Source organism: Pangasianodon hypophthalmus, chromosome 18 (genome assembly GCF_027358585.1).
Source record: "Pangasianodon hypophthalmus isolate fPanHyp1 chromosome 18, fPanHyp1.pri, whole genome shotgun sequence".
NCBI lineage: Eukaryota > Metazoa > Chordata > Actinopteri > Siluriformes > Pangasiidae > Pangasianodon > Pangasianodon hypophthalmus.
The window spans coordinates 6,430,552-6,453,555 of NC_069727.1; the positions used below are offsets into that span (position 1 = coordinate 6,430,552).

General features: G+C 39.6%; 1 protein-coding gene across 7 annotated transcripts in view; it reads right to left on the reverse strand.

Moving 5' to 3' along the window:
- Window positions 1-1,057: 1,057 nt before the first annotated feature.
- The window catches only part of si:dkeyp-27e10.3 (UPF0606 protein KIAA1549), a 28,636-nt gene continuing 6,689 nt past the window's right edge, over window positions 1,058-23,004 (reverse strand). For 2 of the 7 annotated variants that reach the window (XM_053241845.1, XM_026923141.3), the window contains exons 3-22: window positions 18,509-19,825; window positions 17,568-17,656; window positions 16,737-16,911; window positions 15,755-15,885; window positions 15,459-15,645; window positions 15,214-15,273; window positions 14,919-15,070; window positions 14,363-14,540; window positions 13,315-13,523; window positions 12,822-13,027; window positions 12,592-12,719; window positions 11,927-11,944; window positions 11,613-11,839; window positions 11,288-11,517; window positions 10,230-10,371; window positions 9,792-10,145; window positions 8,993-9,045; window positions 8,657-8,784; window positions 8,425-8,579; window positions 1,058-7,099 (exon numbers count right to left, since the gene is read on the reverse strand). In XM_053241845.1, the coding sequence (XP_053097820.1) occupies window positions 6,887-7,099; window positions 8,425-8,579; window positions 8,657-8,784; window positions 8,993-9,045; window positions 9,792-10,145; window positions 10,230-10,371; window positions 11,288-11,517; window positions 11,613-11,839; window positions 11,927-11,944; window positions 12,592-12,719; window positions 12,822-13,027; window positions 13,315-13,523; window positions 14,363-14,540; window positions 14,919-15,070; window positions 15,214-15,273; window positions 15,459-15,645; window positions 15,755-15,885; window positions 16,737-16,911; window positions 17,568-17,656; window positions 18,509-19,825 (4,352 nt within the window). In that variant the 3' untranslated portion in view covers window positions 1,058-6,886. The remainder of the gene's footprint in view (window positions 7,100-8,424; window positions 8,580-8,656; window positions 8,785-8,992; window positions 9,046-9,791; window positions 10,146-10,229; window positions 10,372-11,287; window positions 11,518-11,612; window positions 11,840-11,926; window positions 11,945-12,591; window positions 12,720-12,821; window positions 13,028-13,314; window positions 13,524-14,362; window positions 14,541-14,918; window positions 15,071-15,213; window positions 15,274-15,458; window positions 15,646-15,754; window positions 15,886-16,736; window positions 16,912-17,567; window positions 17,657-18,508; window positions 19,826-23,004) is intronic. The other 5 variants (XM_026923144.3, XM_053241848.1, XM_053241846.1 and 2 more) reach the window with 5 other exon arrangements.

Consider the following 23,004-nt stretch of genomic DNA (forward strand, 5'->3'; position numbering starts at 1 on the left):
TCAGATTTGGTTCAGTTCAACGCTGTAGTGTTAAACTTTTGAAGCGTAGTCCAATTTCTTAAAATGGATTACAGGAATTACAGGGATTACAGGAAAATGAAAATGATTCGTATATTTAATTACATGATCTTAAATTCTTTTTGTCTTCATTTACTTACAATAAATTGCTTCACTGCTGCTGAAATATAAATCTTGTGTAACATGCTTCTTGAATGTATAGCAATATTACAGGAAGACAATGGTGTGTTTCTGTCTATTTTGAGGAGAAAAAAAACCCTGCCTCTCATCTCATCCTTCGAAGGTACATTTTTTCATGTTGGGCCGCATTTCAAGTGAAAGGAACCTTTGAAATCTTGGGATTCAGGGCAATATTATGTGTCATCATACGTCATCATGGTATCAGAGAGGGAGCTGGATAACACTTGTAAGCCAGGTTGTGAATTACAGACGCTGCCGGTCAGGTTTCAAGTGACATTTTACTGAAACTGGGCTAAAATCAGATGGCTTTGTAGTGTAGTGGACTTATCTTGATGATACACTATTTGTCTTAGGAGTGTGTAAAAATGCTGATTACACAGGGAGGTGCCTCCTGAACAGAAAAAAGGGTGTGAATACGATTAAGGGTTAGGCTGTGATGCTGAGTTGCAAAACAGGTTTTTTTATAAGCACTGTCTGCCTTTGTGCTCGCTCCTCCACTGGTAACCTGAGTATCTGGAACAACACGCTAATGCTATGGGTTTATGTATGTGCTTTTGTGTTGTGCATACAAAGAGGTGGCTGTGGACTGAAGCAGCTATTCACGTAACATTACAGGATTGTTTCGAAAACCAAAACAACCACATGGAGGTGGATAAGGTTCCATGGCTAATCTCGAGGATTAGACTACGTGGCTGAAGCAGCTGTATGCTTGGCCTTGTTTTCTGTTGAAATAGGTGCAGTAAGTCCACAAAAAGTGTGGTCAGCTTATTTAAGTCCTGAATTACTCACCGGATGCATACAGGACTTTAATCAAAGGTCCTCCTCTAGTACTGCAGAGAAAAAAAATGCGTCTCAGGTGTAATTTTTAATGCACATGATTTTATTATCCCTTGTTAAATTTGCACAACAATCTAGAGACAGTACATGTTAAATACAGGGATGCAGTTTGCAGAGACCAAGAGAGTGAGATGGAATAAAGACACAAAAGGAAAGAGATTTCCCAGGTGCTAACAAGGAATGTAGATGTCATGTAACCCCATTTACACTCTGGATTATATCCCGATAAGGATTATCCCCGTAAAATGGTGCATTATGCTTTTTTTTTTTTTGATAACCTGTATGTGGATATAATCTTGATACTCAAATTGTAAATGCACCCATTTAAAACATTAAATAGTACACTGAGTATCAGGATTAAATCTGTATAGGGATTCTCCACATAAAAACTAAAGTATAAATGCACCCCTTTGGATCTAAATCCAATCCACTTGAGGTCTGAGACATGTTTTAACCAGATATTGTATAAGTGTAAATGCATTTGATAACCGAAATCCTATCCAGATGATTCCAGACTACCAAAGTTGGTGCCTTTATGGAGAACAGAAAAATGTCTTTTTTTTTTTTTTTCATTTTTGTGATTTTGTTTTAAATGTAGCCATTATCAATGTCATGAAACAACTGAAAACTAGGGACAGCACAGGCAGATATAAGGAGCTGATTTGCATATTGACACAATGTGGCTAACGTTTGACTAAAAGTGTAAATGAATGTGGTTAAAATATGATCAGAATACAATCCAGATACAAGATGCTTGAAGTAATCAGGTGTAAATGGGGTCTTTGGAAGTGATAAACTAAAAATGATCATTCTTTATTATACTTCAAGAATACTCCAGCGTTTTCAAACCTAGCCTCCATACTATACTCTCAGAAATAAATTCCTAACAAATCTTAACTTTAACAGATGTGACAGAGAGAATGAGACCTAATACCCATCACTGTAAGCTATCTGCTGCTACATACACTTTGTATTTATGACTGCAGTTTGTATTATGACAGCTAGTGATTAGCTTTCAGCTTTGAGTTATCATCATGCTAGCTAACATTTGAAAGTTTAGGAATAGAGTTGCTGGTAGTTATGCCTAGCTAATGTTTTCACATGTTCCTTATTTCCCTGGTCAAAGAGACACGAATTTACTATCAGTGACTAAAATCAGTGTATGATCTGAGGCAGATGTTTTACTTTTGTGAATAGTTCTTGGAAGTAAATTGAAGAGATTAAAGTTTTCGACTATACTTTGAATCAAGAATGTGAAGCTGCATTTCAACTTTTACTTGAGTATTTATTTATTAATTGTATGAGTTATTTAAAATTCTACTTGAGTATATAATTTTGGTACTTTTTCCACATCTAACAACTTCCTGTTCTTTTCCTAGTACAGAAAAATGTCCAAATTTAGACATTAGACATTTAGAAATTAGGTTGTAAAAATGCTGGAATATTCCTTTAAGTTTCCAATAATCTCCTCTATGGCACCTATACATGAACAAAAATAATCATTTCTCTTACTCAGTAACTCACACTCACATAAACCCAGAGATATTAATCACAAATACTGCTTATCTCTTCACAAAGTTTCAATCATTTAAACAGAAAAGGAAATGTATAGTTTGTTATAGGGATTTTACTGGGCTAACACTGTTGCCATTCTTACCTAAACACACACACACACACACACACACATACACACACATATTGAATAGCACCGTATTGGTCAGGTGGCTGGAACATGGCATGATAATGTAAATAAAGGATTAATAGTATAATCTTCACTTATGATGTCCTGACTACAGAGCCACTGAGGTGACGTGGTGGTTATTTTTAATACGGTGTTGCCAGTTTAATATATTGAGGCCATGATTTATGTTTCTTGAGATCTATTTCATGGCCTTGCAGTACTTAACTCATGGCAACTGTTTTATTTTAAAATGAATAAGTTACGATTGTGAAATCAATTGATTTAGCCCACTGTGACTTAGAATATTACACTTTACAATGCCCCTACCTGTGTCTGTTTAGTGCTCCAAATATCCGTATCTGTAATAAGGTTTTTTTTTCTTAAATATGATCCACTACACCTCCAGAAACCCTGGAAAAACCTCAGCTGTAGAAATTGCAGCACTGATATTTGAATTCTGTCTCTGACAGTTCCTCAAACTCAGCTACATCACTCCAGTCTATAACTGGTCTCAGCTAGAGATCCGCGCAGGACTTTTTCATGTCTGTATTTGTATGTATATTTGTCTGCATCCCTGCTACATGGAAATACCATTAGCCTTAAGGAATTCTCAAAGTGAATACACCTTTTTTTTGCCCATTCCCGCTAAATAATTAACTGGAGGCCATGTATTAAGTATAGCGTTCCATATAATATATTGAGCCATGGGCTCAAGTTACACAATTCGTAACCATGAGACACTTAGGGTGTGACTTCAAATCTATTCATTTCTGATCATACGCTAAAAAATAAAATAAAAAAATTTAATTAAAATTAAAAAATAAGCACCATGTCACCTCAGCAGCTCTGTACATGACTGACTGATTGATTGGTGTAATATCCAAATGAAAAACGACTAATTTTCCCAGTTGGTCTTTGCAGAAGTCTGCTTTAGAGAATGACATTTATCTTTACACATTTTCATTTTTAAAATGGTCAATATACACATTATATCTCTCTGTATTTTATATTTGAATCAGAAATACTGACTTTTCAGTGGTTTCAAAAAATATTACTCAGGTATATAAATTGCAAAATATTGAAGCTTCTTTTTTCCCTCATGATCAGGATGATTCATCTGTGCTTTGACCGTTCATGTTTAGCCTCCTATACCACCAGTACACAGTATTCACTCATGTTCAACAAAATCTATCTATCAAGCTTGCTTTAGGATTTCACACTGTTTTTAAGCGTGTTTCTTTTTTAAAGCATATATATTAGCATGCCCATCAAGACATCAACACGTTAAATTAAAAAAAAAAAAAAAAAAAGCATTAATTAACATGCAGTTTGACTTAAGGCCTGTTAGGGTGAGTATATGCGTCATTTTGACTGTCAGAGGAATTAATCTTTTTTTTTTTTAAATGGCTTGGTGTACAACACAATACATAACAGGTCCATCTTGTCACATAACCTTACAGCCACCATGACAAAAAAAAATCTTAGCCCAAATTCACATGATTGTATACACAGAAATACAGATTGCCTACTGAATTACTGAGCTAAACCACCTATATGCCTTAACAGTGATCTGGTCTTTTTTTATATCTCATATCTCATACCAACACTTTATCCAACATTTAAATGACTTAATATATCTATAGTGATAAATAAAATAAATAAAATCTAATATAGTTTAGAGATACAATCATATTGTGCTCATCAGGAATACATCAATATGCAATTAATATATATTATAATATAGTTCTTTATATCTGTATATATAGCATATCTATATAGATACTGTTTAGTTTTCTCTTATTTCCAGATACCCTTATAGAATTTTTAGCATTGCATTGCCACTATGAAAACATTGTGCAAAGATGAAAAAATGTGCAAAACAAACAGCTGTAAACTGACAACTATGTACACGAAGGGGGAAAGCGCTAAGCGTGCCCTACTCTAAATGAAGACATCGGCTCACGGCACAGCCAAACTCTCACGATCCACAGGCAAAAACAAGCTCAAAAAAAAAAATAATAAATCGTCCCAGTATTCTGAATAGACGGTGACATGAAGTCATGATGATATTGAGCAACTCCTTTCCTCCAGTTTGTGTCTCATGACAGAATCCTTCTCTTAACTGAGTGAAAGTTTTGGCATTTTGATCCACTGGGGAAATGGAGCAGGCAACAAATTGGCTACTTTTTTTTTCAGGCTGTGATGATGCACAAGTGGACCAGCTCAAATGCTCACACATGAGCGACCCAGAGTCCTCTTGGTTTAGAGTTTGGACAGAAGACAGTGGTCATGAGTAAAACTCTGTAAGGCAGTGGTCACCAAAGTCTGTTCCAGAAGATCTAACATTACACATTTCAATTAAACAGTATCTAAACAAAATGGACAGTTTGAAGCAAGAAAGATAGCCGCATTTGAGTTTGTATGCTCCGGCATCTTATACACCACATCTGTTGTACTCTGTTTGAAATTTCATACTGCATAATTCTCAATTCTAAGAGGTCAGAAGCTAATTTGATAAATATTAATGAGCTCTTTTTAATAATTTATTGTTTCTTTTATACCAGTTTACACACTTTTATGGCGGATTGTTCAAGTTTTCGGTAAGAAGATGTTTATTAAGTATTTTTGGTTAAGTATTAAGGTATTTTTGATTTCTGACTTGGGAAAGTCTTCAGGACAGAGGACTTTCCACTTTTTGCGGTTTCTCTGTAACATGACAAGCTGCATTTTTTGTCGTATTAACTTCAAGAAAAAGAAAAAGATCGAGGCTGGTGAGAAACCGACTTTTTATAGTTGTTATAATGTAAGTGATAACAGGAACTAACTTGTTTCGGGGACTTTCCACAACATTAAAACTAAACTATAAAGGGATAAATTGTAAGTGTTGGCAACTTGCTGTGGTAGAAGTGGAGTGAAACACTTCAGGATGTGCTGCTATAGGGTGGTAACAGTAACTCCACTTCTTCAGACCATAACATACCACCCCAACACTGATTATTTTCCTATAACAGTACTCCTTGAAGCATTTTATTCCTTACATATCAATCTCAGAATCAATTCTCACCCAAGAAAGTTCTTTTCAGTATATTTATGACAACATGTTCCTCAATGTTTCCTTTATGGTTTAGTTATTTCTATATTTCAAGTATACGGCTTCTGTAACACACCTGATGCATCTAATCAAGGTGTTCTGGATCAGTTAAGGGTTTCAGAACTAAACCTCAGGAGCTGAACAAAGGATTTTTTTGCTGTAAAAAACAAGAAAATTATAGTTGATTAAATTGTACAAATGATGTGTCAGTGGTCTCATGAATAAAACTCCTATACATTGTGCCTCTTATTCTGAGACCTCTCTCTGTCTGCTGTTGATCCAAATATAACACGCTTTGTTCACAGCCACCATTCTTTAGTTGTTCTCTGTTTGATGTCATGCCAGCAGCTTGGCTCACATCCTTTCAAAACCCTCTTCTCAAAAGATACAATGAAAGACATCCTTTTTGAGTATACTAGACTATTTCTTTCCCTGTTTTAAGCGTACAGCCATCATAACACGCGTAATCATGGTATCCTGCGGAACTAAACTGCACAGAAATGTAGACTTAAAGGAAGAGCCACTGCTGACCACTGCTTAACTGCTTCAATTTTCAGGCATGGTCGGTGGAAACGGGAATGAGATTTAGCACCAGAGGAAGTCGAGGGGTTGGATGATGACCCTTCTGAAGGAAGCACTTTGACGGACATGTAGATATGGCACTGAGGAGAGGAGGGGTCTCACGCTGGATTTGAAAAAAAAAAATCACAAACAAGTCTTTTTTTCTTCTGTTTCACTATTTCAAATAGCATGCAATTTAGGAGAGAAGAGTTTCTATTGGATATTCGTGGGTGAGGTGACTTGTTGTATTTTAAGTTAGTGATATTTGATTTGTGGTATGCTGGGTGTTTTTTTTCCCCTCAGGTTAATCCAAATGGTCCATGTACTGTACCTTAAGCAGTGGTATCTCTTTGTGTATCAGTTCAGCCTGCTGTATATGTATAGAAATAGGGTTCAAACAAACCTTGGCTCTGGTGCATGTATTCAGTGATTGATTAGGTAGCATGTTTAAAATCAGCTAGTTCAGTGACCAGCTGTGGGCGGAGTTTAGCCAGGGTTTGGGTTAGGTATGGTGTTTCTCAGCTGTGGTAGCCGGCTATGGCTGGTTGTTTCTGGGAGAGTCTTTGCAGCTCCTCCCTGATGGCCTTGATAAGTGAGGCTGAGGACTGCACAGGCGGAGAGGCTTCCTCCGGGCCGGTGTAGCCTGCTGTGGGCGTGGGAGGATCTCTCAGGGATGACCTGGGCATCTGGAACACGGGAGATGAGGAGTACTCAGGGAAAGACAGGATCTGCTGCAAGAGAGTGACAGAAACTGGTTGGGTTTCAGCAGTAGTTTTTAAAAGAGCATAGTGTACCGTGGTCACTGAGTAGGATGTGTATGAATTCTTTCATTTGAATCTGTAATCAGTTGGAGGAAATATCCTGAATGTTATGACTTTACATTATTTGATCATGAATGAATCAAACACTGATCCTCTTCTCTATCACATATCATATCATATCATATCATTCTCTAGTACTGTATTTTGGTCTGAGGACTTCAGTCGCATAAACTTCCTAGAATCACTATACTCTGTGCTCAGTGAATAATAAATGTATCAACCATTTTGTGTAGGCCAGAATTAATGCACTCCATCATAATTACTATATATCAACTAACAGTACAATACCACAATAAGAGTGCATACATTTAACATTCTCAGCAAACATGTAGCAAAAGTTTCTCTGGTCTGATAAGAGCAAAACTTGACATTTTTGGCCTTAGCACAAAGTGCTACATTTGCCAGAAAGTCAACACTGCTCATCACCCTGAGAAGACTATCACCACAGTAAAGCATGGTGGTGGTAGAATCATGCTGAGCATAACCCTGGGCCTTGTGGTTATCTCTCTGACTAATTTCCTTCTTAAAATGTAACTGATTTTATTTATTAGTGGATGTCCTCCTTTAGGCAGAGTTGTTGTAGTGTTGTATTCTTTCAATTTTTAAAATAATAGATTTTATGTTGCTTTGCAGGATGTTCAAGGTTTGGGATATATTTTATTAACTAAACGCTGATTACCACACATTTTCCCAGACTTGTTTTCATAGCTCTTTGGACTTCATGAAGTTGTTTGTTTAGATATAAACTCTGGGGTCTTCCAGGAACAGGTGTATTTCTATTGAGATCAGGTCAACTCCATTCAATTAATTATGTGACTTCTGAAGGCAACTGGTTGCACCAGAACTAATTTAGGGGTTTTATAGCAGCAGTGGTTGCCCACTTCAATGTTATGGGCTATTTACTGTATATTTATGACGGATAATCCCAGTTAAGTCCATTTCAGTTTCAGGTGTTAACACTACAAAACTTGGAAAAGCTCAAGAGGAACTTTGGAAAAATTTGGAAAAGTTAAAGGGGAACATTGGATGAACTTGGAAAATTTCAAGTCACTATATGGTCAAAGAAGGAAAGCTTGCACTAATGAACATTTGAATGGTTTGAATAAATGAGATAAAGCAAGACAGAAAATGAAAGGATAGTTTACATGTTGCTGTAACATGCTATAAAATACCTTCAGCTATGTTTTGAGTTCTGCATGACCAGCTTTACCACTAGAATTGTGTATGTGACTCACAGCCTCGCGGTTGTTTCCAGGTCTGGAGACCTCGTCGTCTGACCGGTACTGGGCCCAGCTGGATCCTGATGGTCCGGACACACTGCGTCCCACTCCGGGATATACACCAATCCTACTGGACAAGCCTACCTGTGTCAGCTGATGTAACTGTGCACCTACACACAGAGATTAAATCATCAACACATGCATACTACCTAAGCTGTGACTGTTACAGGTTAATAGAGATATCTACCTGTGCTGCCCCCTACAGGTCGTGGTCGGGAGGACGATGGGATATCATCTCCATACTGCCCCCTGTTTGAGTAACCTGGATCGGACTGTAGCTCTCCTGATGCCAGATATCCAGAGCCCAGTGCCTGCCTGTCAAGCAATCAATCACTTTAAAATCTTTCTCTATGTGTTTAGAAAATATTCAGACATGTTAAATATGACAGCAGCGTTTACACAGCTTCAATCAAGCAAACAGCCTGGTAGCAAAGTGAACAGTCAATATGTGTAAGTACACAAAACCTTTTTTTAAGAGTAAGCCTTCAAGGTTTTTATTAGAGCATTTTGTAATCATGCTCACCTCTGCAGTAAGTTTTGCACAGATGTAGGGGACATTCCTAATTCAGCATACCTCTACAAACACACAAATAAGGTAACACAATGACACAGAACTCAAATTTATGAAAAACAAATATCCTTTGTACCACTGTAATTAGATTCATGTGTATTTATTTAGTGCAAATATCTGTATCAAATATCTGGATTTAGATTTAAAACTGAAGTGAGTGTGTAAGTTTTTTTTTTCTTTATTTTTAACTTATTCTATTTTTATATTTTATATACATTAAAAAAAACACAGCTAGAGATGCTAGCACTGTCAGCATGGTATGTGAATTCTGGCTCTGACAGTTCCTCGACCTGAGCTATATCACTCCAGTGCATAATTTGTCTCAACTAGAGCATACACAATTATTATTTTTGTTTGTACTTGCTTGCAACATTTTCTAACAAATTTAGTTGGTTCTATTTCCCACAATATAAACAATCTAGTAGCCTAATTTAAACCACCGCAACCCTGAACAGGCAGTTACTGATGATGAATGAATGAACAATGTAAATGCATCACAGTTTTTTTTGTCTGATAAGCTTAAATCTGACTGCTTGTTTGTACCTGCAGGTAGGTAAAAACCTTTGAAACGTGTCCTATGAAACATTCTAAAAAGTTTTCTTAAAAAAGGAACAACGAGTCTCCTACTCATAACTCGATCTGTATTTGTATATGTTTAGAACACGTTATCTGTTCATTCCAAATAATCTGTTCATATACATCCCTAAAAGATTAAAAGTGTAACTATGTATTATTATTCTCTTATACTCACTGCAGAGAAGGGACTGTGTGCAGGGGCTGCTGGGTAGGATGATGAGCCCCACTGGCGGACAGAACGCGGGGGTGGACTAGCGGGCGGAACAGGACTGACCCCTTCCACTCCAGGAATTGTCGTAACCCCAGTGAGATTCAATGGGGCGGAGCTACTCTGTGAGGAGGGTGAGACTAGTGCAAATGCATCATCCAACAGAGAGTGCATTTGCTGTCGCGCCTCTTCAATGGTTGGCTGAGGTGGAATATAAGTGGGTGGAGCAGGGGCGGGGCCGGGAGGTGGAGATCCCGGGTCAACAAATACCTCGTCAGTCGGGGAGGGGCTACCGACATCAGGGAGCTGATCTGCATCCGACTGGACCGAGAAAGAGAAGGTAACATAATATAAATGCTCCTGAAATGAAACCAGAGAGTGTTAATTAAAATTGTGTGATTTTACCACGTAGGCCACATTGTTGACTCCCGGGTACTTCCTGTACGTGGCATCGCCGTCAGTAATGAGACGGTCTTTATCAGTCAGGCTGCTGTTTCCACTCAAATTCTGCCTTTGACGCTGTCTGGGAGAACGTCTGCCTCTTGAGCTACACATGCACACACACACACACACACACACACACACATTTAGTAAAACTTATTTGTAAAAAGAAAAATCAAAATCTGAGGATCATAGTACAGAATGAGAACTAGTGACTGACTGCCTGCTCAGATTAAGGACATGTTTCCATTTTGTTACTGATAGATAAGTTTCTGACTGGTTTAGATCTTACTTGACAGATAATTACTAGTTTGACAGCATTAATATATTTTCACAACCTAAAAAGTGCAATATGTTTCAATATGTTTCTACTCCTCTCACCATAGCAATTTGCCAATATTAACAATTTTTTTTCGTTAAAGAGCGACGTCATATATTTTATCCATTCATAGTTACATTTAATGCTGCAGAATGTCTGCAAAACAAGTTAGTTCCTTTTATCACTTATGTTAGAGCAGCTATAAATGGTCTTTCCCTCACCAGTCTCTCTTTTTCTCTTTTTTTATTAAAAAAAAAAAAAATAGCTTGCCATGTTACTGAGAAACTGGAAAGGGCAAAGTCATCTGTTCTGAAGACTTTTCAATGTCGGAAAACTTAAAATTACAGCTTTACCCGTGACTGTTATAAATTGCTAACACTGGAGACTCCTTCCAAAAATCCTCCTACCACTCAGAATACTTAACCATGTAAACAATTTCACACATATTAAAATCCATTTAACACAAATCCCCGTGTAAGCTGTTACTATACAAATGTATTAGAACAAGCGCATTAATATAATCCTTGCAGCCAGAACTACTGTCAGAGCTATAAAAAAATCAACACCTTCTGACCAATCAGATCTGAAAATTCAGCACTGTGGCATAAATCCAGATTAAAACTTACTTGTTCAACTTGGCTTATAGTTTTTGGGTCTAGTTAAATATGCTTAAAAATATTTGCATAAACTTGACTGGTATTACCTCCTGTGAGGTTCTCCGTTGGGTGAAGGTGTTTGTGTATCAGTATGCAGGATCTTGCGTATTTGCTCCTGGGCTTGCTGGTACACCCGCTGATGCTCTGAGCTGTCCCCGAACACCGCTATAATGTCCTCCATGGATGGAAACTCATAGTGGCCTTTTCTCTTGGCCCGCAGTCGTATCTTATTGCGGTGGTGTTCGATCTCAGATTTATGCCTGAGAGCAACCTGGATCTAAATGCATACAGAACCAAAACCCATACACTTCAGAAAATCCTGCAGTTCTACCAGTGCATTTCTGAATGCACCTCTGAACACGGTTTTCTCACCTCAGAGCTAACTTTGCCTCCATCCGGCATCCTTTCACTGAGAGCGGGGCTTAGGGCTTGGTTATGCGAATGAGAGGGCGGGCTCGGCACAGGCTGCATGGCGATTAACTGGACCTTATTGGAGACACGGCGTGTTCCATCAGACGAACCTCGAGACAGCCGATCCACATGGTCAAATATAGAGGATGAAGATAACTGTTCATCAGCTCCGCTGCCTGATGCTGCACCTGGTACACACAGGGACAGGGGTCAAAAGAACTTGTACAAGTTTCCAAGTCAGACTGGTGAGCTCAGTGTAAAAGAAAGCAGCTTACCAAGTTTGTTCTTCGCTGCTGATCCAAAGTGGAATATAAACATGAAGTTAAAAAAAGGAACAGATAGGAAAAAAAAGAGCAAAAGTGAGATTTTACCTGGACACAATCTGATATGTAAAGAATACAACATGACAGGGTGTGCAGTTATAGCAATGATAAGGTGATGTGATTAGACTACCAAAGTGTTTTATTCCTCTTATACCACAGAGATTTGCCAAAGATTACAATTTTTTTTAAAGAACATGTCATAGATTTTTTTATCCATTTATAGTCATGTTTAATGTTGTAGAATGTCTCTGAAACAAGTTAATTCATGAATTCATTAATGCATTAGAAAGAGCGCATTAATATAAAGCCACTCTCAACTACTTTAAGAGCTGCTGTTAAAGAAAATTAATCAACACCTTCTGACCAATTCAAATCAAGAATTCATCAGAGCTGTGGTATAAAGATTTTTATTTTAAAATGATTAGATGTCTGGAGGGGTTGTGGTTGAATTAACACAGATTTAAATGATTGATTGTCCTGCAATCTCAACATTCTTGTTTCTTTTTGAAATTTCTGTTTTATTTGCCATAGTGCAAAATGCAAATACACCCTGACCATGTTTCTTTAGTCTGTGGTTTGTGTGTGTGTTTGTGTGTGTGTATAAAACTGTCTATTACCATGTTTGCTCTTGCGGTGATGAGGTTTGCTGTCGCTGGGTGTGACTGCAGGTCTGGTGCTTTCCTCTGCTGACTCTCGGCCACTGGATGCCTCACTAGCCAATGAATCACCATCAGATGGAGATAATCTACCACACACACACACACACACGCATGTGTCACAAATGGCCTTTTACATAAGTCAGGAACACACAGATATGCACATATACACCCACACACTCATTTAGTACCTGCTCCTCCTTCGAGCTGCACGTGACACTTTGGTGGATGAGCTTTTGGATTTGGGCGTGGTCAGTTCTCCACCCTCAGAAGGCGTGGCCTCTTTGACAGATGGTGGCATAGGGGAGGGTTCTTGGATCACCATGATGTCATCTTTACTATGCTGTCCAAGGTGGAGCTTGGCAAAGTCAAAGCCTTTCACACTTGGGGCCTGGAGCTGAAAACACACACACACACACACACACACACACACACACACACACACAAACCAAGGGAAGGCTTCTTACATTCCAAATGATATTACAATCAGATCAACATTGTTTAATGTTCCATTAAAGCAAGGCAAAGTTAAAATTTAACCTAGCATACTCAGTCCACTTATCTTAAAACACACTTAACTGGGTGGATAGAATGAAGAGTCAAGTGCCTACTCTACATGTAATGTGGATGAGTGATCCACTTATGTACACACACACACACACACACGCACACAGTTGTACATACACTGTGAAATGGTTCGACCCAGACCTTCTGTCTCTGTTGGATGGTGCTCATGGCGTCTGGTTGGAACTCCAGTTTCTCAGAGCGGCACAGTTTCCAGTAGAGGATGATGATGATGAGGAGGACCACCACCCCAGGGACCACCACCCCAATGATCAGCCACACATTACTGGGCTGTGTCTCAGAGGGGGCCAGGGATAACTTCTCCACCGCTGATATACACACAGCACAGAAACTAAGTGAAGTTGCTTTGACACTGTGTGATTTCAGCAGTCTTTTATGATTATTATGTGTCACATTGTATGAGATGAATTCTGTCACAGACTGTGAGATAACGTTGTACTTCATGTTAGATTATATGATGAAGACTAATGCGAGACTAATGTGATTAGCATAAACATTCTAATGAGGTAATGAGCTTGAGTACACTACACTACTGTATGTGTAACTGTCCCATGAGTTTTGCAAAATTCTATGCTGTCCACCTATTGGTGAAACATTGTAGCAGCTTTCACACTTTAAAAATTCATTTGTTAGGTGATCTGAAACTGGAATGAAAATGAACATAAGCCTCTTTTTTTACATTTCCAATGATTTGACTCCCACCCCCATGTTGAAACTACTAAACACCAAAGAATATGGCCCCCTCTCGGAATTCCTCCTTAAAAACTCAGGAAGGTGTCCTCACCTCTGCGTTCAGCACGTGATGTCAAATCAACATGGCTGCTCACAGCATCAGCAGTACACAAACTAGCACTTCTTTACTTTTAAATGAGTTATATTGTATATACAAGTGCTTGTTTCAGATCAATCAAAATACAGACAAATTCGCTTGTGAACTCTATAACACTGACAAAGGAAAAATGTAAATGAATCTTAAATTGAAGAAACTATGTTGTAAAATGCTGAAAAATGATACAGTAGTTTGAGTGTTACTCTTGTGTGCATAGCACAGACTGAATTTTGTCTATGCAAATACTGGGAGTTAGTGTGTGGGTGTGACTGTGTGATTGTGTGTGTGTGTGTGTGTGTGTGTGTGTGTGTGGCTCACGTGTAGCCAGTATTCCATGCACACGGTAGCCCAACACAATGGCTGCCCTCTGCAGGTTAAGTCTGTTCAGCATGGCAGCAGTGGTCTGACCCGACAGCCTCTCTCCTGACCCCGCCTCCACAAAATACACCAGCTCTAGAGGATTATCTGCCCCTTCCAGGCGTGAAGCTCGTACAATCTGACACACACACAGACATGCAAATAGACACAGATGCAAACAGTGAGAAGTCCCATTCGTTTACACATAAGGAAGTGTGTGTGTGTGTGTGTGTGTGTGTGCAGACAGGTGGGTGAGTGCATGCCAGAAGGAAGGAGAAATTTCTGTGTGAGTGTGTGAAAGAATATTCATATTTCTGAGGGATTACCTACGGAAGCCCTGAAAGGCCATGCGTTATTTCATTTTTTCCAGCTAATTTCTGTTAAGGCACTCCGTGATTTATAGTATGTATGCCCAATGATGCATTTTGACAGATAATCAAAATACGTCGTGAACAACTTTAGATCACAAGAAAAAAAAAAGAAATAACGCATGGACTTTCTGGACTTCCGCAATTACCTGCACGCTGTTGTTGCCCACAGTGGTTGCTCGTCTCCAGCGACGCCCACCACTGAGCCCAAGCCCCTCCCCCACCAACACAGCCAGTCTCCTCTCCATTTTAGCCTGGAACGTCCTCTCACTCACACGCTGATCTAACACGCCCAGTAACACTGCAACACACAGATGTAATTGTAATTATATCACTACATATCACATAAAATAAGAAATGTCTGAATGATAAAAAGACACATAATCACATAAACACTTCACAATACCAGTGTAGCCAAATATATTTAATTAGGTCCATTCCTACCTGTCTTCACCCAGGACGATTGCAAATGATGAGATACATTCAGCTCTGGATAATGAAAAGCTGAAGAAGAGAAGAGAAGAGATAAAAGGAGATGAAAGCAGAAGAGAAGAGAAGAGAAGAGAAGAGAAGAGAAGAGAAGAATTGGACTGAATAAAATTTAATTGAATTTAAATAAAGAGAAGTACAGTATATACTATATGGGTATATGTGCATGTTTGGTTATGTATGTGTGTGTCTACACTCACGCTCTGCAATCTGCACTGCAGGAAAGCCCAGGTAGAAGCTGAACTCCACCACATGCAGCTGTCTCAGGTGAGCGCTGACATCGGAGCCCCTGATGTAGCCGTGAGAATCGCGGATGGCGAACGTGATGTCCACTGGAGTTTTCTGCTGCTTCTGGCCTTTCGCCAAACTGATGGTGATGTTCAAGATCTGCACCAGAAGATAACACACCATAATCAGTGTGATATCTTAGCTTAACCTAGACACTTTTTAGATTTTTCTTTTTAAATTGTTGATGGATATAAAACACTATACACACATGTACAGTGAAGTTTCCATTCTCCTGCAATCGCCTGCGCACTTCTGAATAAGCCATGAAGAGCCCCCTCTCCACACGCTCACTGAAGCTGCACACTCGCACGTCCACATGGCTCGGCACAAACTGCAAAACTGGACACAAAAGCATACATTCTTGCAGCAACTATACAAGAAGAAAATCAACTCCAGAATTATTGGCACTCCATGAAAATGAGCAGAAATTAATATATAAAATGAATAACAGCAATGTGTGATAACTGGAACTTAAACACAACTTTTTTTTTTCCAGAAAATACTGTTTTTAAAATTTCTGCATCCCTACAACAGCACTGAACATGTGTAGTGTGCAATGTAATTTTATATCACCTTTCCTGCGCATTTGTCTCTTTTGTGCTGAAAGCTCTTAATGTTTTTTTCTCATGTGGAAGGCAAAGAACTTACATCTGTCCACCAAGAAATGGTCAACAATTTCTGGAGTATCTGGAGAATAAGAGCAAACTAACAAATTTTTTTCACAGATTGCAAGTGGTTCGGGTTTACTTGAATTGTTTTGGGGTGTAAATACTTTTGCCATATTTTTGAGAGAAAAATTTGTTCAGAGAATAATTTTCTTTAAGAAAATGAAGGAATGTTCTCCTAACATTTTGAGTGTTTTCATATGCTCAAAATATCAGTGCATGCGGTAATTATTTCATACAGTAATCTTTGTTCATTTTCATGGAACGCCAATAATCCTGGAGTGGACTGTACACGCCTTTGCTGTACAAGTCGCCTCGAGCATTTTATTTCACAGCCTTTCAGTTGCTGATAAGATGACTACAGAGTAGCCTTATGGCAGCTGGCATTCAGCCAACATTTCTCCTACATACTGTGGCAGCATGTCTCTGCTTGAAGCAGCATGATTTCCGCTTGGTTGGGTAAGCCAGAGCACCTGCTAAAGCACAAAAAGCTGTATTTTTTATCCTGGAAAATATAGTACTTACCTGAGTGGACCTGATTGATGTATTCAGGTACGGGATATATGGGTGTAACAGTGAGGATGGTGGAGGATGAGGTGCTGCGTGCTGATTGGCGGAGGGTGTTGATGATTGACACTGCTGTGTATATGAGTGGGCCAGACACTGCCCGGAAAACAAAATTGGGCGGAGCTTTAAGGACCTGAAAAACAGATAGAAGTCATTCATCTAAGAGCAAAAACTCATTTATATGACCCTTCGGGCAAAAAAAAGACAGAAACTGCCTCTAACCTCTTTTGTACCACAATATCTAGAAACTGGGAGTGCAAACTAGAGCTGTAGTCAAGACCAACATTGTAAAGTCCATTAAAAGTCTAAGAGAAGGACTAGCCAAAATCAATTCAAGTCTGAGCCTTAAGGGGGATGAGGTTTCAGGCCAAATGAAAGTGAGACTGAGTCAAGATCGAGACTGAAAACGTTTGCTTCAACTAGTTGCCTTCATTTGGGCATTGCGCCAATGATTAGGCCATATTTTCTAGAATAAGGAATTAGTTTTTGTCAAAATTTATGAATGCTAAACGAAAAGAAAACACAAACATTATTTTGCCAAACTCTTGGTTGAGCCCAAGACCATATTTAGCACAACCAGTGCCCAAGACCGAGACAAGTCCAAGTGCAAAAACCAGTAAGTCCAAGACAAGTCCAAGTCAAAACACAAAATATCTCAAGACTGGACTCCTACAGCCCTAGTACAAACCTTTGCAATCAACTGTATATACATTCCTTAGATAAATTCATCTGGCAAGTGTATATGAGTAAATATATATATGTAAAATTGTCAAAGTGAAATGGACTCACCTGCAGCTCTACTGTCCGGTTGAACTCTCGTCTCAAAATCTCCTTCACATGAGCCTTCGCAAATGCCACCGAGGTTGCACTTGGCATACCTGCAGTTTCAGGAATCAGCGGTCAATAAGAGGTTGAAATTTTTCCAATCACTTCAGGTGACCATACAGAATTAGTAGTGTTAAAGCTACTATAAACGATGTTGGCAATCTTGCTAACTTCAAACAGGAAGTTTTATCCTACACAAGCAGCTATGACTGATTTCTTACCAAGGAAATTAGCAATGCCTACATTAACCGAATTTGCAGAATTAGCTTGATGTGGATCAAAAGTGTGCACCTGCGAACTCAAGTCTCACTCTCTCCTCATAAGTAAGAGCATCAAAAGACCAAAATCAGGTCAACAAAATTGACCATCACTGCAAATCCGAGCATGCTGCAAGTCTGATTGGCACCGATATGTTTACATAAAAATGTCAGTCGTGTTCATTACTGTTTTAGTGATTAGCACTTGTTTACAAGGTTCAGCCCCTTTCAGAGGTCTCCCAATCATGGTATGGAGAAGCCGTGATTCTGGGTGGGACAAGTAAGGAGCACATTGTCCAATAAATGGTCAGACATACTTTCTATTTCAGGTCATACTTTCTATTAATCTTAAGCTCCAATTTAACCCAGTGTACACTAATCTGCCAAAGAATCCCAGTGAAGCCGTGCGTCAATGGAGTTGTGTGGGCAGTGCTTCTATGGGCTTCAAAGGAGATTTTCACACAGGCTTCCCTGTCCACTGACAACAGTTTGTGCTTAAAAGAAATGTTCTAAAATACTGAATTTCACTAAGAGTGATGTGTATATAATATAGACACATTTTTAAAAAAAATGACAGCAGCTTTAACTACCATGCACCTTTGGCATAACAAAGGTACCTTCCTGCAAAAAAGACAAATGAAGACTCACCCACTCTGACCAGGTACATGTCTTGCTTGGTGATGTTGCAGACATACTGCCGGGGTGCAATGGAAAGAGGGATTCTGGGAGCAGGCGGTATTGCCTTGGTGGACATGGTGGTTGTAGTTGTTGTTGTAGTGATAGTCGTGGCTCTGGTAGGTGTCCGAGGTTTGTGAGCAGAAGGGACTTTAACTGTTACAGCCTGGATGACTGGACCCTGTGGGATAACTGGTGGGACTGAGGGAACTTCAGGTTGTTCACTACCTGCTTTAGCGTCTGGTAAAGCTGGGTGAGGAGATCCCTTCTCTGGGTAATAAGGTACTTCAGCAGGTTGCTGATGCTCTGTAGGAGAAATAGGGAGTATAGTAGGTTTTCGTGGAGGGGTGGGGGTAACTCCAGGTATGGGGTGAGGTGTATCTACTTGGTCCGTTACTGTCCTAGGGCCCACACCCAGAGAAGGGGCAAGTGTGTGCGTGGAATCTGTAGGCTGTGTGTGGGTTGCAGTAGGGGTGATATGAGGGGGAGTCCGGTGTGTCTGGTTACGAGCAGCACTAGCATTCTCTTTGGCCAGTAGCGTGTTGTAGTACTCCATACTGTTCATATCTGGAAGCAGCATTTCTGTGGGCTCAATAGGGTACAGATCTGCCCAGTCAAAATCCAGATCATCCTGGGCAGTATCAGGGACATGGGGGAGGCGGGGATCAGAGGGGTGGGCAGTCCTTAGGCTAGTTCCATATCCAAGAGTTACACTAGGGAGGAGATGCCTAGAGGAGAGGGTTAGAACGGGCCGGGATGGAAAGTCGGTGTTGTAGCGGACCCCAGCATTGTCGTCCTCAGATTCATACAAGTCATATCCATGTGTAGGAAGGGTGGTGACCAGAGAAAGGTCCTCCCCATCAGAGCCCATGAAGGTTAAAGTCTCCAGGTAATCCCCAGAACCCCAGTCCACTTCTGTAGACTGAGCAGAGTCCAGGTCTTCATGTGTGAGTAAAGTGGGAGGAGCCGGTGTAGGTGGGCTGTGGCCATGAAGAGGAGGCATCTGACTTGGTGTGAGAAGGTCTGGTGGGCGTAGCAGCAGGTGAATGCCATGTGCACTATCGCCTAGGTTACCTGATCCACCATCAGCACCTAGGGATGGGGTGGGAGCTATGCTGGATGCATTGTCATGGCGAACAGGGTGTGCAGGATGCTTGGCATCTGATGATATATGAGCTTTGTGTCTGGGGTTTTCTGAGTATTGCGATAAGGATAATGAAGCTTGTTGCAAGCCTGCGTGTGTCGGGAAGAAACCAAAGTCCCGTTTGGATAGACCGGATGGGAGTTTCTCTGAGAAATCAAAGAAAAGGAACAAGCATGGTACATAAATGGAACAGAGATTAGAATTAATCAATATGCACAAAGTAATCCAACTAAATGTGCCACACAGTCACTGTCCAGACTGGTTCCTGGAAAGTTAAGAGTAATACTGTAGCTAGAACAGTTTCTAAATGAAGAACTTTCTTAGGACACCTAACTTGCACCTCAAATGGTTCTACAAACTACAGGATTCTTGTTGACTACCCACAATTTATGGAATGCATGACAGCTCCAATCCACTTGTTCTAAGAGCTAAACTCTTAGATATAAGTATTCCACATAGGATCTTTAGAAGGTTCTTGCTTTCTAAAGAAGTTATGCTTTGCATATTTTCTAAAATGAATCCCCCTGTTGAAGGTTCTACATAAAACCTTTAAGAGTTACCCCAAAGAGACAAGGCAAAGAACAAGGTTCATATAGTAAACCTTTTATTCTAAAAGCCTATCTTTTAAACAGCCTTTGGCCAATAAAATTGTTCATTAGCCTTTTACCAGGGTATTAAAAAGGTTCTATTCTCTTAAAGGCATTAAGAGGGACCTTTTTAGTACCTTAGATCCACCAGGGATCCATACCTGATGGAAAGGAAACAGTTGCTGAGAAACATATTACATTAATAAATATTCATTAATAAATATTCAAGGGTTCAGTGGTTATGGAAATGGATTAGAATAAGGTTTTGTGTCATTCATTCATCTTTAGTAAGTGCTTTGGTCACAGTCATGGTGGATCAGGAGCCTATCCCGGGAACACTGGGCGCAAGGCAGAATACACCCTGGATGACCATTGCAGGCACAATGCACACACTCATTCAGACCTAGGGGCAAGTTAGAGTCACCAGTTCATTGGGAGGTGGGAGGAAACCAGAGAATCCATGTGGACATGATGAGAACATGCAAAACTCAACATGTAACCCCCAAGCTCAGGATCAATCTGCAGACCCTGGAGCTGTGAGCCATCATTTCTAGCCACTGCACCACAATGCCACACTTGTGTCAAAACATGAAAATCAAAATGTCCAAAGTCAACTCCTATCCATGAAACTCAAATAAATCATTCATAATTGGATAGGTTGAGGTCAATAAGAATGGATAAATCATTCATAATTATGTTAAAATCACAGACCAGCAAGTTCTGCATAACCTCAGTGTCCATTTGTTCTAGCCCTACATGTTAAAGTATAGTGGAGAAGTGCACTCAGAGTTTCTTTGTGTGTTACCGTACATCTAGAATACACTATATCAGCTGTACCAGTAGTGGGCTAATCATCCAGTTTTTCCTCTGTGTGATATTGAAACACTGAGAGTGGAGAGGTAATTGAGTCTGAGGCTCAGTGGGTTGGATGGCTACGTAAATGGAACAGGCAGCATGTAGGAAGCTGGCAGCTCTGTGCATAGTTTGTGGGCCAGTGTGTCATTCCAACTCCATCTTCAGACAGGAGGGATGGCCAGCCAGCCTCTAACTCATCTATCTTCTATGGATTGTCTTTAGATGGATATTATGTCCAAGCCAGGCAGTTATGCCAAAGAGGATTAGCTCTCCATCTTTGTATCAGCAGCAATATCCAATAAAATAAATAAAATCTTGGATTCTGTCTATATTGTCTGAAAGTCTCATTAGAAAACACATTCCTATGTTCACACTATTAAAAGCTCTGACTTATTGCTCAGTTGCTATCTGCCTTAATGATCAGATCTGTGTTTGCAAGTGACCCATATGTTGCACAAACCACCTTTGCAATAGTGATTAATTAGTTTAATTAGTTAATTAATTAATTAAAATGCCCATATGGAACTTTTTCTTGTTGTGTGTAGGGAATAGTAAATAGTTAATTAATTAATTTTAAAAAAGGCAAACTCTGTGTCTAAAATATAGTCCTACTCACTATTCCCTACACACAGCGATATAGAAAAACTTCCCTGTGGATATTTTACATCATTTTGGCATTAATCTTGAGCAGTGCATTGGATATTCTCCACTATGCTTTCGCACATGACCACAAAAGGCAAAACTAACAAAAATAGTTCCCTATATAGTTAAACCTGTTCACTGTTTTTGCAACTACTGGCAGTCCTCCATTTTTTAAAAAGAAATCAGCCATTGTTGATGTACTGCTGACTCTGAATGATCACAACAGTAATATGAAAAGAAAAAAAAAAACGCATAGCTTTGCATTAACTAACAGTTCACATTACAGTCATATGATAACATATCAGATCCGATCTGGACCACTGTTCACACAGCTCTTTAAAAAATCAGATCTGGGTCACATAAATTTGCATTTGTGTCAGTTCAACCCTGTAATGTAGCCAAAATTAGCTTGAAGTAGGGTTGCATTCACACTGCAGGTAAAATCTTTTATGGCAATCTGACATTTTCAGTTCTGATTTGGATCATTTTCATAATTGGCCATATCTGATGTGTGTCAGTGTGATTTGAGTCAAACTTATAAATAGTTGGTTATTGTTCATAAACAGCATGCAAAATCTCACTGCTTTAGTGCTTCACTGTGGAGAATGGTCCTGTGTCTCCCTTCTTTTCAGTCACAATAACCAGAAGTGAGATGGATTCAAACACAGTAGAGCGTGTATTTATTCAAACAGGCAAGCAGACAAATCCAAATCGAAAGGCGATACCAATGTCAATAACCAGGCGTGGGTCAGGCGAGGCACTACCAACATAAACAGGGCAAAGACAAAACTTGAAGAACCAAGAAACTAGCAAAGTCAAAACCAGGATAACAAGCACAGGAAAATAAGACTTGGTAAATGTCAGAAGCGGATGCACAAACTTTGCAAGCATTTACTTTGTTTACTGATTGGGAACAGGTGAGTGTGTTCAATAATCTGGTGATTGCGAACGTGTCAATGGTGGTGGGTTCTGGGTAGCATAGTCTGAGGTGGCCAGGTCTGTAGGCCACAGTGTATTCTGGGAAACTGAGTTCACAGATGGAGCTGACCTCAGAGGTCTAAAGACAAATCACTAGCCCAGGTGCTCACAACAAGCAAGTTGCGTATTTGGATTATCAGTTTTTTTCTTCACAGGTGCCTGGTGGACACGTAGGGTTAGAAGGATGTTGTCACCAGAATTTTCATTTACTTCACTCATCCAACAACTAGAAAAAACTGTACTACCTAGTGAGTTCTGGTGAT